Genomic DNA, 18,515 nt, shown 5'->3' with positions numbered 1-18,515 from the left:
TTGGCACCTAATCAGTGAAAAAACTACATAATTCTTCATCCAACATACGTGGTTGAATTTAGACTTTTCAAACTTAAAATTTAAAATCTGAGGAATTTACATACCATGCCTCACACAAGTTAAAGATCGTACATTTCGATTTGCATACAAATAATTCTCAAGTCTACTGAAAATTGTTGGGCTAAGGACTCATACTTCAAATGTAAAATGAAGTAAGATAAAAAGTGCACACTAGATTCATGCAAGTGTCAGCTGTAATTAAAGAGGTAGTACCTCAATGAAACTAGACTTCTTTAATCAGCAAAGGGGTACACCCCCTTATGTTTCAAAAAGAAAAAGAAGGGGGGGAAAAAATTTAAAATCTTCAGAACTGAAAAAGTAAACAAACCAACCTCAACACTATGATACATTCCTATTGAATCATTAGCATTTACTGCAGTACACCGAAGCTCTTTCCACCAAGGCATCCAGTCCAGTTCAACAGCTTTGTTCCTGCACTGGATCCCTCTCGTTATTTCTCCAGGTGACACTAGTTGGACTGCACCCAATTCCTCTGGGTGGACCTGAAAGTTACTATTTGCACGTCATTCAAAATCCTAGTAGGTCGCTGGAGTAAGAAGTATTCAAAGTTAATGTGGAAGTCAAGACTGAAGGGACCCAACTGAAAAGTGGGGAATTGACACAACGGTATGACTACTTGAAAACTTTTCTGTAGTAAATAACAGACCAGCTACAAGCAAGCAGTACTCATGTGGGAAACAATAACGTGAATGCAAGGCCTCAGGTTGTACTCGTGTGAAACTGCACATGACAATTTTCCAGAAACGAGCCACACCTCCGTAGCCGTTGAGCGAAGTTAGCTCTGCTCTGAAACTGAAGCTCCCTTTAAAAGTACAAAAGGGAATTGCAACTTCCTGGAATTATGGTTGGGTTGGGTCACCTAAGGTCGACTCATGTGAGAGAAAAAAAGGACTCTTCTGCCTTCTGAGCCAATTTCCTTGTTTTTACCCTGGACTTCCCAAGCTTCACATATGGCTCCAACTGCTGCAGATGGTGGGTGACCTGCCATGGCTATGCGTCTATTGTGACTTGTACCCTGGAGTCAGCTGCTTGCCTTTCTTATAGCAACAACGAAATTCTACAAGGTAGACATACTGGGCAAGCTTGAAAATTTTATATACACGCCAGAAGTTATATGATTCAAGCCCAGGATTTAGATTCTACGTCTACAGGACCTCCATTGGACACATACTTCACATAAGAATAACCAGAAAGGTAGATGAAAAGCGCAAACAGAAGAATCTTATTCACAGGTCATAGTAATGCCTACGCCACTCAATATTTTGGACCACTGCTTGTTTCGCACAAAGTCAAATTGTAATATGGCGTGAGTGCAGGGAACATCCTCGCTATCTAATTTACAATTCATACACTGATTTTAAAAAGCCTCTCAAAGCATACCCTAGAGGACTTGCAGTTGTACTTCAGTCACATAAGTTCGTGAATTGCTTGACAAAAGTATGAAATCACTTTTGCTTTTTTAAAGTAATCTATGATGCGGCTCCCTGCAGCAATTCCACTATCAAGTTCTTGACATCCCTGCAGGATTTCAGCACTACATTATCAGATAAAGGATTATGTTGTATTGTAACAAGTTAACAGATAGTTTCACCCAATCTGCACAAAGATGATCCAAATGTATCACTAGTATAACCATATATTCATGTGAAGGTTTAACTCCTGAATCAAGCGTAGAACTGGCTACAAACAGTCGCGGCGCTTGCAAACTTGAGCATGGTACTTACTTGCGATCTTGTGCAGGTCTTGGAAATGGAATTCGAAGCTTTACTGGTTTTCCATCATGGCCAGCCTACAATATCCAAAGTACAGTAAAAAATGATCACATAACCGAATAATAAACAAATTCAGAAAAGGTAAATGTAAGGTAAAATTATGTAACAGTCTCTTCTTTCATTTTTTAATTACATAAATAAATAAATAATTTCCTTTAAAAACCTTGACATTAGTTTCACCCCTTAAACAGAGAATGCCAACACAAGAGAACTAACCTCTATATTGAAGCCTAGGCGATCCACTTGCAACATTTTGGCATATTCGATCTGCACTTGGTTATCAGCCAAAATCAGTAAGAGAACCATGTCATATCAAGACTAACAATAGGAGATATAGAAAAGTGGCACTTAGTAACAGTCTATACCACTGATGGAAATCAAAAAAGTGACTGTCTTCATGAATACAGATGGTAAGTTACTACCTTCACTCCCAGCGACTTCTCCGCAATTGACTTGGTTTGATCTGCATGGTCCCGGTTCATATGTCCCTGCACTCAAATCATTCGTAATAAACTATTCAAAACCTAAAATATCATTGATATTCTGTGCAGTAAGAGACTTCGTAGCTCGTGGTTTAGATACTAAAACTAGGAGTAGGAGAGAAAAGCAAAGCGAAGAATAGAGAACACCAATGTAAGTAATCTTAATTCGAGACAAATTTGGGCATAATCCAACGTACGGCAATGGGTGCAGTGAATTGTGCAATAGGGTCAACAGCTCCAGCTAGGTACTCTTCGCCATCGAGCTCTGTAGGATTTGAACCCAAACACATTCGTGATTTTCGTCTTTTTCGTTCTCTTTCTTTTTTTCTTTTTTCTAAACAATGTTTCAGTACTGTTGCAGGTACAAAATTTATAATTACCGTATGGTTTGTTCTTCAAAGCAATTTTATTCATTCTTAGGAGCTTGTAAAAATTTCAAATTGCATCTCTGCTTGAAAGGTTCCAGGTCCAAAAAAAAAACTGGGCAGAATCCTCACCACCAAATGTAACAAAAGCTGTGGCTGATCCAGCAAGATATCTTATCTTCTTAGGCATTATTCGTACCAGCCTAAAATCTCCAAAGTCCACCTGTAAACAAGCAGCCTAGCATAAACGAAACAAGAAAAGTGCTAACAAGGAGACATCAAAAAGCAATTCTCACAGACAGCGAATTAGTTAAGATAATTGGAGTCAAATTAGAGAATGCAGCGGGCCAATGAGGTCTTTACCCAAAAGGCCTGTGGATGTTTCTTCAAATACGATGCTCGCACATTCGCCCACTCAGCATCAGACACCTGCACAACCGTTCAAGTTTGTCACACACCAAATTCGATCAACTTCTTCAAACACGTTTTACAAAAGCCCTAAGAATCCCTCATACTTTAAAAATCCGGTTACTATTCAAATACCTATTCATTAAGTATGATATCAGCAACCCCAACAATGGTTAGAATGCTATTATTGCTGCGACGTTCAGATCTATGCAGGTTGCAGATTCAATCATTCTCCCAAAAGCTGCTTACATAATAAGTTGCTGTCTGTGAACTTCTTATTACCTATGGTGCTTTAAAATTACGAAAATCTCAGGATAACGAAATTAGGCACACACTATACGATCTGACTCACCATTTCAGCGTCGCCAATAATGGTAACAACAGTGTCACTTATATCGCCTGCATCCCTAGCAACAAGCAGTGAGCATTTTGGATTTGTCTCCAGATCCTGCAAAATCACGCAGTTGGATAAGGTGTTGTATCTTAAAGGTAATCAAGAAGGCCGAGTTAACATTGAACCTATTCGTGTGCTGAAATAAGAAAATCCATTCATGAATTCAGATTGAAAGTAGTGAACACTCTTCCTCCATAGAAACTTGGCTGCAAAAAGAGGCAGACACAACCACTGCTCTACTCTCACCATTCATAGAGCATATAAATTGCAATTCACCTTGGTATGAGGCGATAAAGAACTGATCACCAAGATAGGACGGCCACTGTCATCAGTGGCATACAATACCAATGATCCTAAAGGAAATCCATCATACTTCTGCACACATCCATCAAGGTTGAACATCAGCCGATGAAAATTACAAACGAGGAGCTTCGCTGAAACACGGTTGAATCGGCAGTTCTTATATTAACTCCAATCAATCAATGCCATGCTCTATGATAACAAAGAGAAAAATTAAGATCGTCACTATGTGCCACGATCTCCAAAGAGATAATTGGAGGAACGTAAAAGCATGTCCTTCCAACCTTCATCAAGAACACGCTCTGAAAGTCGGATAACTCATTCTCTATTCATGAAAATGGGCGCACCTGCGAGATAGTAGAGAGTGTAGCAGTCGAACTAGTTGCTACAAGGGTGCGTGCGTCATCTACTTTCGACAATCTTGCAGCCGCTTTCTGCAACAAGGTCACTGATAAGTGAAAATAGCTCACATGGCAAAAAGCTCATTACAGATAATGTCCCTTTGATCAAGACGAAGGTGGATAGGGAATTTACTTGGTGAGTCCGAATTTGCTCCCAAAACTTCGTCTCTTCATCCAGTTTTTCATCAGGTATTGCCTGCAGAATGTAAATACAATCCATTATAGATTCAACAATTCTGACGTACTTGAAATAAGAATAAATCATACATCCACAAAACCATTCTAAGTGGCCGACTTAAACTTAAAACACGGACAAATTTGATGATTGCAGAAATGCAGAATTTTTTATGCACGTATTCTTGCCATCAGTTCCACTTCGAGGAGCAGCACCACAGATGAATTGCTAGTTAAGTTCGCATCTCAGACACTATTCCTTTGCAAATTCTTCATGACTCTAATTTGCGTATCCTACACCTAATTCTGCACATTCCTCAGCAATCAACGTAATGGCACGTAATTCAGGCAAAGAACTAAGGCACGAGACCCCAGTATACCAAGCCGACCGCCAACTGGACCATCGAAACTTCGAGGCAGGAGCAGTTTTAAATTACAAACCTCAATACATTCAACGTTACTAAACGTTTAGCACAATATCGACCAAAATTCGCACTCATATCCTGCCAATTCATAGAACTTCATAATCCCATCTCTGTTGGGCACTATGACTGTCGGAAGACGTAGCAGTCTCTGCAATATATGTGGCGGTATTCCCAAGGAATAGGCCGGGAAAGAAATCTAGAATGCCCACCACCCCACCTCGCGAGCGACAAGAATAGTATAATTTGCCCCAACAGAAACGCGCATTAACGGAGCAGGAATCCGCGAGACGAGAAATCCCAAACCCACGAAAGGGGAAATCTCAAACTTTAAACTACAAACGCTCGGAATTGAACGAACCTGTGAAGCAGGGCCCGTCGCGGAGGAAGCCACCATTGAAAATGGGCGCGAGGACCGCACCCGCAAGGCCCCATCGCCCAACGTTGAATCTCCTGTGTGGCGAACCCACCTGCTCAGACTCCGAGAAGAGCAATCCCGTAAAAGACAGCCATGGCGCAATTCCCTCCCGCTCGCTGCAACAGAAGCCTGAGCTCCTTGCGAAAAGCCTCGCCACGTCGTCGCCACCGTTGCGGAAGCAGCCACGCGCGGACAAGTCGAGAGCGGCACTGCGATCCTGATCGCCATAGCGCCACCAATTTCAGGAATTCGTATCAATGCGGCAACAAAATTCCTGCGTTTCTTCAGCAATTGCGTGGCTGGCCACCGAGATGATCGAAAGCTGATGGTCCTGGAGCCCCACCTTTGAATGTTAGGCGTCTGCCTCACTCCCACCCCGTGACCGTGGATGGCTCCTACGACCGTGTGGGACCTATTTGCGTTGCAGGCAACTATGGTGGTACCGACTTGTTTGATGGGTGCTTCATTTGGTTGATTATCTGTGATGATATAATTTTGAATTATCATAAAATTGAATCATGAAATGTGCATAAAATGGCACCATTCAGAACTCCTCTTTTTGAGTGTAATTGAAATATAACTCAAACTTTTTGAAGAACAATGCTTATGAATTTTGAGGAATGCCTAGTTGAAGTGCATATTGTGTGTAAAATGTTTGTTGACAAAATTAAATGTGTTGACAAACACAATCCTTGTACTTCAACTTTTATGACGAATTTTATTGAATGTGGTTTGATGTGCAACATGTTTATCATACTTCAAAGATTTTTTTTGTTTTATTCTCTTCATTTTTAAATCTTTGGTATGGGATGTTTTTTATTATCACTTTGATGTATTATTGAAATTTTAAATAATATCAATAGAAGCTAGTTTCTTTTTTAGTACATGATGCTAAAATCAAATAAATACGGATATACAGATAACAATGTTTCAAATTACAGTTATAAAGGAAAATGATCTGACATTATCAAAATTGTATATAAAAATAAACTGGTTTTGAGTTCTCCACAAATATGAAAACATGATTGACCTCAACAGAATAAATAGACATAAAAATGCACTGTTGAGTATACTTCTTCATGTTCATATGCTTATCACTAATCAAATCTGCTCTTGGTTTCATAGATATATAAAGTGAATGTATTTCAAGTATGAACCACATAACTTTCTGTAGTTTTGTAAATATATCATTCATTTAAGATATCAATACCAGGGTTGAAGATAAATTAAACATATCAATTCATTTGATACTAATTTTTGAAAAGATAGATAGATAGATGTCATCACAACTTGCCATTTATTACATACCACCACAACTTGTCTTAAACTTGGACACCACAATATACTTTGATATCTTAAATGGTATTGATATCTTAAATGGTATTGATAACATTAAATATCATTAATGTTAACATCATTAATGATAACATTAAATATCATTAATGATAACATTGATATCAATACCATTAATGTTCACATGCAAATTTTTAAATATCTCAAATGGTATTGATAACATTAATGGTTTAAATTTGAAGCTACAAAATCTATTATAGAAATGGAAGATAGAGTAGGAATATGAATCATACTAGTTGGTAGTTTATTATAATAGTGGTTTAGAGCATGGCAATGCAATCAAGCATACAAGAGCCAATCTTGGTGCCAAAATTAGGCAATTGTGATATAATATATTTATAAATGATTCTTCTACTCTAAAGAGCCTAAAGATAAACCAATGACATCCAATTCCTACCAATTCTTAGTCTAAAAACTTATGAATTTAATTAATTGGCTCAAAACCTCTCAAATGTCAAATAAATTTAATTGATATTGACTCTTAAATATATTCTTAGAAATGCAAGTGAGTGCAAAGATATCATATCAAGATAGATATATTTTTTTTTACAAACATATAAATGAGAGCTTACTTAGTTCCTACAACATATAAGACAAAAAATAATAGAATCTAACCACTTTTTTTGCAAGGATATAAATTACAAATAAACATAATGTCAATACATTCTTTTGTTACTTAAGTAGAATAGATATTCAGTCAAAGATAGTATAATAATAAAATTATAATGGCTATTACTAAAAAAAAAAATAACTAAGAACAAAAAAAGATATTAATAAGAAAGATGAAGACTTTGTTCTTGCCTCTATATATTCTACCTAAATAAAAGTTATATAGCAATATTATATAAGACTTCAAACACATATTTAATTTACAGAATACTTGTTTAATTTTTAATTTGGTTTTCTACATGTTTATCACATGGCTAACTTATACCATAAGTCATCAACATGTGCAATTATCAAGGATATGAATCACAAAAAAAAAAAATCCTCAAAACATTCTTATATCATTGAAAAGAACTAGAAAGTCACTCAAAGATGATATGATATTGAACTAGAATGGTTATTGCCCAAAACAAGAAGACTAGAAAGTCTTAAAACAAGACTAAAGACTAGAAAGGCATTGACAAGAGTGAAGAAGGCTTCACTCTTGTCTCCATATATACTCTAAACTAAGAGTTCTATGACAATGTCCTATAGGACCTCCAAAACATGTTGACTTTGAAACACATATATCTTAACTTGCAAGGCAAGTTTTCTATATGTGTGCCACATAGTTAGCTTATTGTACAAGCTTTATATATGTGGTTAACTTGTTAACCGAGTTTTTAACCTATCAATCAACTACAAACACATGTAAAGTCAAAGCAATGTCTATGAAGTTTTTAGGAAGCTTTTTTAGAAGGTATTATAAAATTAATATACTTTTATGTACTTTTACTTTCTTCTACCTAATCATATAGGTATTTATTGGAATATCTATGTATATCCGTGAGATTATCTCCCCTTCTAAGAATAAGATCCACAAAAAGTGGTCTTCATATGTTGAGAAAATCTAAGATGTGATGAATTATATTTGCCACATACTCTGATCTTTGTTCTCTTCGAAGATGGTTGATAGATCCTCTCAACTATTGATGGTATCCTATACCAAGGCAATAAGACCATCCTATTATTTGATCATTGTTGAGGCCTTCATAACTTACTTCAAATAAAATATTTAAAACACCATCAAGAGTTATTCCTACTTCTAATAAAATCACCAAACATTACGAGTCTCTTCCAAGGTTGTGATACCAAACACATTATATCTTGCCATCTCTTTACAAAAAGACATGTCGTTCTTGAGGAACTTCATTTCAATTTTGTCATCTTAAAGGTTGTGACAATTACAATGTCTCATCCATATAGTTTTCAAATAAAAGCTTTTGAGTTGAATCTGTTCGTTGTTGGTTCTCTATCTCCTTAATATCACAAATACATAAAAGCTACAAAGATGAATAGAAGGTGGAGTGTTATCTTCCTTTGATCTTATTTCTTTTATAGCAAAGATTTGTCATTCTTCATCTTGATTTTGATAGATGTCATTGATGAAAAGCTTCAACTTTCTTTGCTGCATTTGTAAGATTCTTTGCTAACTCCTATGTACGTTCACTAATAACATATCTATGCCAATAAATAAGATATTCCAATCTATTTTGATATTGCCTTAAATCTAAAACTTCTTCTACCTTGAATTCTTGGTTATTATCTATTTTTGTAGGAAAAAGTGGTATTTATCTTCTTTCCAAGATATTCACTATCTTATATGGCTCAAGAAGAGACACATGAAATATAAGGTAGATATTCATAGATTCCAATAGATATAATTAATAAACAAGAAGATTGAATCATTTACTACTAGAAAAAAGTCCATGCCTATAATAGTCCAACTTATAGCAAGTTTCTCAGATTCAATTATGAAGTTGATCTATTTATTTCTTTGGCATATTAATCCTTACATCCCTCATATTTGTAATAGTAAGACTTCTCAAATTCAATTATGAGATTAATTTACTTGCTTCTTTCAGTTGCATAACTTCTTTGTATAGATATTGAATATCATTGTTGACTTCTTTCATAGGCATAGGAATAATATATTTAAAGATGTCATTGATAATATTTAAAATTTCTATTCCAAGAGTGTTGAAAAATTTATAAAGATTCATAATAGTTACAAATTTATTCTCATTTTGATCAAATATAGCACCTTAAATTTTTTCTTCTATCTCTATAATAAGCCACTTTGAAAAATCTAAAATTTAATTTAGAAGAAGATAATCTAAAACCTCTAATATTGAATAATAAAATTTATAAAAAAAAATCAAATTTTAAAAATAAAAAAAATTAATTTAAAATTAGATAATTTATAGCTTTTAAAATACAACAAAAGAAGTAAAGTAATTCACTCACTTATAAAATAAAACAATAATATTAAATTAAGACTCTTATGAAATTTTCAAAGATATAAATGATAAAAAATCAAAAAATCAATATACTCTTATGTTATAAGAAAAGAATAAAAAATCACTCAAAGATAGTATAATATTAAAATTAGAATGACTATTGCCATAAATAAGAAGTATAATAAGATATACATAAGATATTTGTATTATTGACACATAGAGATAGATAGTTGGAACCATGCTTGAGAAGTTATGGAAGTTTTTAGAATTAGGGCTAGATTAGTTGACCATGTAGGATCTACCATGGAATATTCTAGAAAGAATTTAGGACAATTATCTAAATAAAGCCTACTATAGAATCTTTTAAAAAAGACTTAAGATGGTTATCTAAGTGGAGTCCACCATAAAACCTTCTAAAAGGAATTTAGGACAACTACCTAAATAGGGTCCATCATCTAAGAACATTCTAGAAAGTTGAAGGTGGTAGAACAAAATATAAATAGGATTAGCCAAGGCATTCCAGGCAGCTGGTTAAGTATGGCTTCAGACCTTTTCTCTTAGTAAAGTTTGGTTTTCCATCTTTTTGTTTAGTTTTATTTTGTTTTATTTTCATTTGCTCAATTTTGTCTTTTGTATCCTATTTTGTTTAATTTTATTCAATTTTGTTTTGGTTCATTTTTTTTTATATTATAATGAGGTTTTATGTAGTTTTGAATTATAAGAGTCTTAGATTCTTTAGATAGACTGATCCTCTTTCATTGGTATCAAAATAAGTGTTAGACTATTCTTTGGTAGTGTATCGATAGTAATCATTTAGTTTGAAGTCAATTATTGTGGTTATTGTCGATATTATGTTAAAGCTACCACAAGCTATTCTTAAAAAATCAATTAAAATACGAGAAGACATTACAATAGTAGAATCTAGCAATGAAATTATTATATAGGAGATATGGTAAAGCAATCCGAGATGGATACTCAAATATAGCACCTCTAAGGCCAGATAGCTATTTTATAAAGGCAAATAGAATCCTCTAGGACAAAAGAGTCGACATTTGTTAGGCTAAAATTGAATAAACCAAGTACATACTGTGAGACTTCAAAACAAGAAGATGTATGTCAATGGCTTTTCAACATGTGACAATACCTTCAATTATTTGGGACAAATACCACTGAAAGAATTATGTATATAATTAGTTATTTGAGAAATGCCGTAGCTATTTGGTAGCAATATTGAATTCAAGGCTATAGAATTTAAGGTAGATTTTGTGAATTCGAGGAGTTTGAGATTAGGTTTAGGAATCAATTTTGGTCCATCAATGCAAAAAAAATTACACGCGATCAATTGATAAATCTTATACAATCTAGGTTGGTGCAAGATTATGTCTCCCAATTCAAGTTCCTATATCTCCAAATTAACAATGTTTCAAAGGCAAAGATAACGGATTGATTTCTACGAGGTTTGAAATGTGGAATCTAACAAGAGGTGGAACTAAAGAATCCACAAATGTTTGAAGAAGCAATTAAGATTGTAGAGAGGGTTGATGCTATAGATCTCAAAAATTGTGGAACACAACCTATAGCATGAAGTCCTATGCGACTATCTAATACTATAATATAATAACTAATGTCAATGAAAATTAATGCCTTACAAAGATCATTGACATCACAAAGACAATAAATATTGGTGCAAAAAGAATTGTGTTTCTATTCTCGAGAGCTGGGCCATCAAATCAGAGATTATCCAAAATGTCAAAATTTAATCACCAATAAATAAGGCAAGTTCATAGTCTCAAGACTCACTAAGTAAATAATGAGATAGAGTACGGAAATGAGGCCTTCTAATAAAGGTGTTGAGGGCCAATATTAGAGATAGCTATTATCTCTCAAAGACAAATGGTATGGCCTTGGACAATTATAAGAAGAGTCAATTGGTGTATCTAACAAGAGTACTAAATGGACAACCATGTCGAGTGCTTGTGGATTATGGCTCTATGAAAATTTACATCTCAACTAAAATTTTGAGGTTGACTAATACCTACATCCTAAAGAAAAGGTTCAATCTAAGATATGATGTTATCCTTGGTATGCCATAGCTGGAGGTGGAAAATAAAAAAGTTGATTAGGTAGTAAGAATAATTTTCTTCAAAGATGGTGGATACAAAGTGACTCTTTACACTTCCACATCAAGTGAAGAGAAAAAATAATTTACAACTAAAGACTTACTCATATGAATAACCTTCATGAAGAAAAAAATATAGCATAAGCAACAAAAGTATATGATGGTTTTAAATCTTGCATTAGTGGTGGAAAAGATAGCTAAAAGAATAGAATAAGGAGAGAAATTCATACAAGAATATTGAGATGTCTTTTCAATCAATATTCTTAGTAGCATGTTTTTTGATCGAGGTGCTTTTTTTCAAATAGAACTATTGTCTGGAGCCAAACTAGTAAGTCAAGTGATTTATTGCCTAGCACCAAAAGAACTTGAAGAGCTGCAAAAAATATTAGACGAATTTTTGAAGAAGGGCCTCATTTAAGAAAGCACATCACTATAGGAAGCACATGTATTCTTTGCACCCAAAAAAGATGGTGGACTTTGCCTTTGTAGTGACTATCGAGGCCTCAATAAGTAGATTGTTAAAAATGCCTATCTACTTTCATGAGTGGATAATTTTCTCAATCAATTTTGAGGTACAACTATCTTTAGTAAATTGGATCTTTAGAGTAGATATTGGTAGACACATATTAAAAAGGAGGATATTAAAAAGATGACATTTTGTATAGGCAATGGATATTATGAATGGCTTATTGTATCTTTTTGCTTCACCAATGATCTAACTTCTTTCATGGATTATATGAATAGATTGTTAAGGGACCTTTTAGATAAGTACATAGTTGTTTTTATTGATGATATCCTTATATATAATAAAATCCTTGAAGAGCATGAGAAACACCTACAAGAAGTAGTGTACTAGCTATAAGTTAGTTGTTTCTATTACAAGCAATTAAAATGTGAATTTTAGAAGTCAGAAGTCAATTTTTTGGAATATATGGTGTCTTTTGAAGTTATGCATATGGAGAAAAATAAGATGAAAGTAGTAGAGGATTAGCCAACCTTTTGAAGTCTATTCATTTTTAGGCCTTACTAGATATTATTGCCATTTTGGTTGACAATTTGTGCATATTGCTGCCTCATTATCAAACCTATTGGAAAATGGTGTCTCATTTGAATAGAAACTAGAGTAGCAAAGCGCCTTTGATAGGTTGAAGGAAGCACTCATTACTACTCCGATATTACAATCGTATAATTGCAACCTTTCTTATATACTTAACATTGATGATTTCCACTTTGCTATTGGAATGGTCCTTCAATAAGACTTTGATAGGAGCCTTTAATTTATTGTGTATGAATCATGCAAGCTCAAAAGAGTAGAGCGCAATTATTCTATAGATGATTGAGAGCAATTAGCAATTATACATGCTACAAAGGTGTGGCAATACTATCTATCGAAGAAACTAGTGGTTGTTTGGACTGACCATTTATCTTTGCTATATGATTTGCATCTGGAAAACATGAAACTATGACATCATTGACAACAATAATTGCATCTTTTTGATATCTAGCTTGAGTATAAGAAAAGATGACAATGTATTGTGTCAAATAGCTTATTTTTGAGACCAGACTTGAAGGTCGAATCAAGAGACAAGGCACAAGTCATTATCATTAGTAGTATCATTTCAAACCTAATCAAAGAGAAAAAATGGAAGGAAACTATGCATTAAGAAGCTTATTTTAAGATAATTAGTGATCGGTTGAAGATGGACTATACACAATATCAAGAGTACAGTCTTAGTAATGGTTTCTTCTATTTCAAGAAGCAAATTTATGAACTTGATAATGCTATATTTTGGATGTGTTGTCGTGATATAATATGACTAGTAGGTAAAAGGGTGAAGAAATATATCATATTTTGAGGATCTCACTTCAAAAATATTGTAGAAAATTATCTTGGAAAAATAGATATTAGTAAAAGGATAGAAAAATTAAAGGTGCTAATGCTGCCTTTTTACAAATTATGCTTCTATTTACTTTGTAAGGCCATAAATAAGGCAAAACAAGGTAGGTTAGAAAAATAAAGGATATAGACATATGTAGGAAGGAGTTAGGAGTGCAAATTAGTAAAAAATACCTCAAGAAGACGAAAGTTGATACCCGGAGAGGACCGGTTAAGAACCAGGGTCGAAATCAGACCCTGAGACACAAAACCGAGTCTCGACGATGACTCCGGGACTCTTTGGTAGATCGGAGAGTGGGGTTTGATAGAAGATTGGATAGGGTTTCTATGGGCGTTGATTTTGGATGATTTGGAGTTGATATGACTTTGTAAGAACTTTGCAAAGTGAAGGTTTGTTTCGGATGACTTGGGTTTTATGAAATAAAATAGGGTTTATGTTTTGAGTGATTTTGAGAGTTTTGTTATAGATCTATGGGTGAATTTTTTTTTTGATTATAATTTTATTAAATACATGTTGTGAATTTGAGCTCGATCTAATGGTTGAAGTGAGAGATATTGAGGTTTAAGCAAGTCAAGGTCTCAGAAAGTAGAATTTTAGGTTCAATGAGAGTTTTTAAGATTTCATACAATCTACTAGTTGGATTGGAGTAAAACTTATGTGAGAGGGTATTAGACTTGTTTTTCTATGTCCATGAGAAATTTGAAACCAATCGAATAGTGCAAAGAAGAGAAATTGGCTCTGGAAGGTTGGCATCAAGATTGGAGAAGGAGGCCGGCTAACACCCGAACACATTTTTGAGGTTTTCGTCAATTTGGTAACTCCGATCCTTTTCAAAATTTTTTATACTTGTTTTAAACTTGATTTTTAAGAAGTGCGCAAATTTTGAATTGAGATCAATGGTTTATTCATTAGATATTGAGGTTTGAATCTGTCATAGGAATTACTAGGATTTGGATTAGGGTTTGGCTAGGATTCGATTTAGAGTTTGATTTAGAGTTTAGGATTTGGATTAGGATTTGGTTAGGGTTTGATTTAGGGTTTGGAGTTTGGTTAGGATTTGATTAAGGATTTGGATTAGAATTTGGTTAGGATTTGATTTAAGATTTGGATTAAGATTTAGATTAGGATTTAGGGTTTGATTAGGGTTTAGGATTTGGATTAGGATTTAGGATTTGGTTAGGATTTAGGGTTGGATTAGGATTTAGGGTTTGGTTAGGATTTAGGGTTGGATTAGGATTTAGATTAAGATTTAGGGTTTGGTTAGGGTTTGATTTAGGATTTGGATTAGGGTTTGGATTAGGGTTTAGGATTTGATTTAGGGTTTAGATTAGGATTTGATTTAAGGTTTGGTTTAGGATTTAGGATTTGAAATAGGGTTTGATTTAGGATTTAATTTAAGGTTTATTTAGGATTTGACTTAAGGTTTAGGATTTATTAGAGTTTAAGATTTAATTAGGTTTGGTCTAAAGTTTGAGTGAAATTCAATAGGGTTTTAACTAGAATTAAATTAAGGTTGAATCAACATATATTTGAGTAATATTTGTGATCATTCTAATATTTCTTTAAGAATTTTATTGTTTGTTTGAAATTTCTTTGAATTGTTTTGAATTTGATTACGTTTGTTTACCATTATTATAGTCTAATTAGAGCATTGTTAGTATTCTATTAGAATTAGGATTTTGTTATCGCAATTTCTATTCTTCTTTCTATAGCTAGGTGCGCGGAGCATTCTCAAGCAAGACTTCACACATTACAACAGCGCATACTTCAAGAGAGACATGACATTCTAATATCTGGACATCTACGGCAAGAAAAGACTTTAGAACAAATCTCAAGGATATAGATTTGGACATATTTGAATCATGATGTTTAAATTTTCGTGCGCTTTTATGAGTCATATCAATATAATAAAGCACTCAATCTAGTGTCTCTTAGATTATTGTAGCTAATTCCAATATGTATGCTACGTTAGAAGTAGGTGATTATAAAACTCATTATGATTTATTCTAGATATCTCATAATCATACCACAATTGTCATCTTTGTAGATTGATTCTCGAAGCAATTTTACTTGATTGTGGTATGCTTAGATACTAATGCCTCAACATTTGCATTGGTCTTCTTTGATACTATCTTTTGTTACCATGGATTATCTTGTATCATTGTTTTAGATGGAGATCTATGCTTTACAAAAAGTTTTTGGCAAGCTTTATTTAAGCTATTAGGCATATACCTTATTATATCTATAATCTTTTATTTTTAAATAGATAGACAAACATAGTGTAAAAATTGGACCTTAGAAAATATGTTGCGGGTATTTGTGATAGTTTATCATAATAACTAGGATGAATACTTTATGCCCTTGGAGTTTGCTTACAATGATAGTATTTAAATAAGTACCGATCATTCACCATTTTTTTTTAATATTCATCAACATCCAATTATACCAATAATTTTCTATTGTCTCATTGTCACTAACAATCTAACAATAAAGGAGTTTATATAATAGCTTACAATGTCCTTATAAGAGACATGACACCATCTTTTTATCGCACAAAATTTACAGAAGTAGTATATAAATAGCCATCAATAATACAAGATCTTTTGAGAGGATAAACAAGTATTACTCTCCAATGTCAACTTGCCACTTGCTACATCAATTTAAAACCATAAACTGACACCTTAGTAGCTTGTATCTTTTTATATTTTTGCAATGATTTTTGATATAACATACTACCTCAAGCTTTCACTATATATTTAAGTCTATCCAATCTTCTATATTTTGTAACTGAAAGAATTTTATACTAAGCCAAATCGCTTTCCAGATTGACACCAACCACCACCACTGCCAATTGTAGTTGATGACTAACAAGAATATGAAGTAGACAATATTTTAGAGTATTGCTACTTTTACCATGGCAATGGACGTCCACAACTTCAGTAGAAAGTTCTTTGGAAAGGTTATCCCATCTATGATGCAATGTGAGAACTTGCACAAAATCTCATCCATTGCCAAAAAACAATTTGGAAATACCATCAAGAGCAAAACGAGGATATCCTATAATTTGTATTGTTGATACATAGAGATAGGTAGTTGGAACCATGATTGAGAAGTTATGAAAGTTTTTAGAATTAGGGCTAGGTTAGTGGACCATATAAACCTATCATGGAACATTTTAGAAAAATCTTAGGGTGGTTATCTAGGTAGAGACTACCATGGAACCTTCTAAAAAAGGCTTTAAGATAATTATTTAGGTGGAGTCTGTGATGGAACCTTCTAACAGGAGTTTATGGTACTTATTTAAATAGAGTCCATTATTTAGGAATATTCTAAAAATTCTAAGGTGGTAGAATAAAGTATAAATAGGACTGACTAGAGCCTTTTGGGTAATAGATCAAGTATGGCTTTTGCCCTTCTCTCTTAATAAAGTTTGATTTTGCATCTTTTTATTTAGTTTTATTTTGTTCTGTTTTTATTTGCTCAATTTTGTCTTTTGTATCTTATTTTATTTCCGTCCATTTTTTCCTACGTTGTGATAAGGTTTTATGTTGTTGTAGATTAGAAGAGTCTTAGATTGCCAAGATAGACTGGTCTTAAGGACATGAATCTCAAAAAAAGAGAATCCTCGATACATTCTTGTGTCACTAAAGAAAACTAGAAAGTCACTCAAAAGGTAATATAATATTAACTAGAATGGCTATTGCCAAAAACAAGAAAACTATAAAGTTTTAAAACAAGACTAAAGACTAGAATGGCATTGACAAAAGTGAAGAAGACTTCATTCTTGCCTCCTTATATACTTATAACTAAAAGCTACATGGCGATGTCCTATAGGACCTCTAAAATATGTTGACTTTACTAACGACATGTCTTAACTTACAAGGCAAGTTATCTATATATGTGCCACATAGTTAACTTGTTCCATAAGCTACTACAGTGAAATAATTTGTTCCACAAGCTACCAACATATGATTAGCTTATTGGCAGAGTTTCTAACCTACAAACATATCTAAAGTCAAAACCGTATCTATGAAGCTTCTGGAAAGTATTTTAGAAGACTTTATGAAATTAATCTATATTTATCTACTTCTATCTAATCATATAAATAATTATTGAAATAAATGTATATGCCTATGATAATTGAACTTGCTTCAAGAAGACTAAAGAGTCTTGGAATAAAACTAAGATAAAGATTGATATTAATAAGAGTGATGAAGGCTTCACTCTTACTTTCATATATTCTATCTAATTAGAAGCTACATAGTAATGTTCTATAAGACCTTTAATACATGTCCAATTTGTTGGATATTTTTCTAATTTGCAAGATAAGTTTCTTACATCTGTGTCACATGGCTAACTTATATTAGAAGTCACCAACATATGCAACATGTAGTCAATTTGTTGATTAAGTTTTCAACAAACACATATGAAGTCAAATATATATCTATAATTTTTTTAAAAATCTTCTCTATAAGATATTAATAAATCTATTTAATTCTATTTACTTCTATATAATTCTTATATTTTAGATAAGTATGTATAATTATGATTATGCATGTTAGATGATATATATAATATTGCTATATAGTTCTTTAATTAAATAGTATATATGAAATAAGAATAAATCTTCCTCATTTTACTCAATGTCTTTTTTTTTTATTCTTGTCTTTTCTTGAGAATCTTTAATCTCTTTGTATTTTACAATAGCCATTTTAATTTCTAATTTATATCCATCTTTGATTTGTCTACTTTTTTTTAAATGTCATAAGAGTGTATTACTTTCTAAGATTTTTTTATGATTCATGTCCTTAATATTTATATATATATATATATATATATATATATATATATATATAGATATATTCCATTGATTATAATTTTTCATAAACTTTTTATACAAAATTTAATATGTATATTAAAAAGAATTAGAAATATAAATATAAAATTTAGCCATATCTTTATTTATAATTTCATTATGATAAA

General features: G+C 32.9%; 1 protein-coding gene across 1 annotated transcript; it reads right to left on the bottom strand.

The window, feature by feature from the left end:
- Positions 1-1,276: 1,276 nt before the first annotated feature.
- On the bottom strand, positions 1,277-5,522 carry LOC112279386 (non-canonical heme oxygenase HOZ, chloroplastic). Its single transcript, XM_024513776.3, has 12 exons — positions 5,161-5,522; positions 4,337-4,399; positions 4,150-4,236; positions 3,779-3,877; positions 3,461-3,556; positions 3,064-3,129; positions 2,833-2,923; positions 2,533-2,600; positions 2,276-2,341; positions 2,070-2,120; positions 1,806-1,870; positions 1,277-1,599 (listed from the first exon to the last, which is right to left on the bottom strand). The coding sequence occupies exons 1-12, from the start codon at positions 5,443-5,445 to the stop codon at positions 1,551-1,553; spliced, it is 1,086 nt and encodes a 361-aa protein (XP_024369544.1). The 5' UTR covers positions 5,446-5,522; the 3' UTR covers positions 1,277-1,550.
- Between the last annotated feature and the right edge of the window lie 12,993 nt (positions 5,523-18,515).

Source organism: Physcomitrium patens, chromosome 3, assembly GCF_059467195.1.
Source record: "Physcomitrium patens ecotype Gransden chromosome 3, ASM5946719v1, whole genome shotgun sequence".
NCBI classification, from domain to species: Eukaryota; Viridiplantae; Streptophyta; class Bryopsida; order Funariales; family Funariaceae; genus Physcomitrium; species Physcomitrium patens.
This window is presented reverse-complemented; position numbering and strand designations above follow the sequence as displayed.

Coding starts and splice junctions, on each gene's coding strand:
- LOC112279386 (XM_024513776.3), bottom strand. CDS start 5,445: ATGGCGATCAGGATCGCAGTGCCGCTCTCGACTTGTCCGCGCGTGGCT. Junction 3,878..4,149: donor CACTCTCTACTATCTCGCAG/GTGCGCCCATTT, acceptor GGATGTGTGCAG/AAGTATGATGGATTTCCTTT. Junction 2,121..2,275: donor AGAAGTCGCTGGGAGTGAAG/GTAGTAACTTAC, acceptor AACCAAGTGCAG/ATCGAATATGCCAAAATGTT.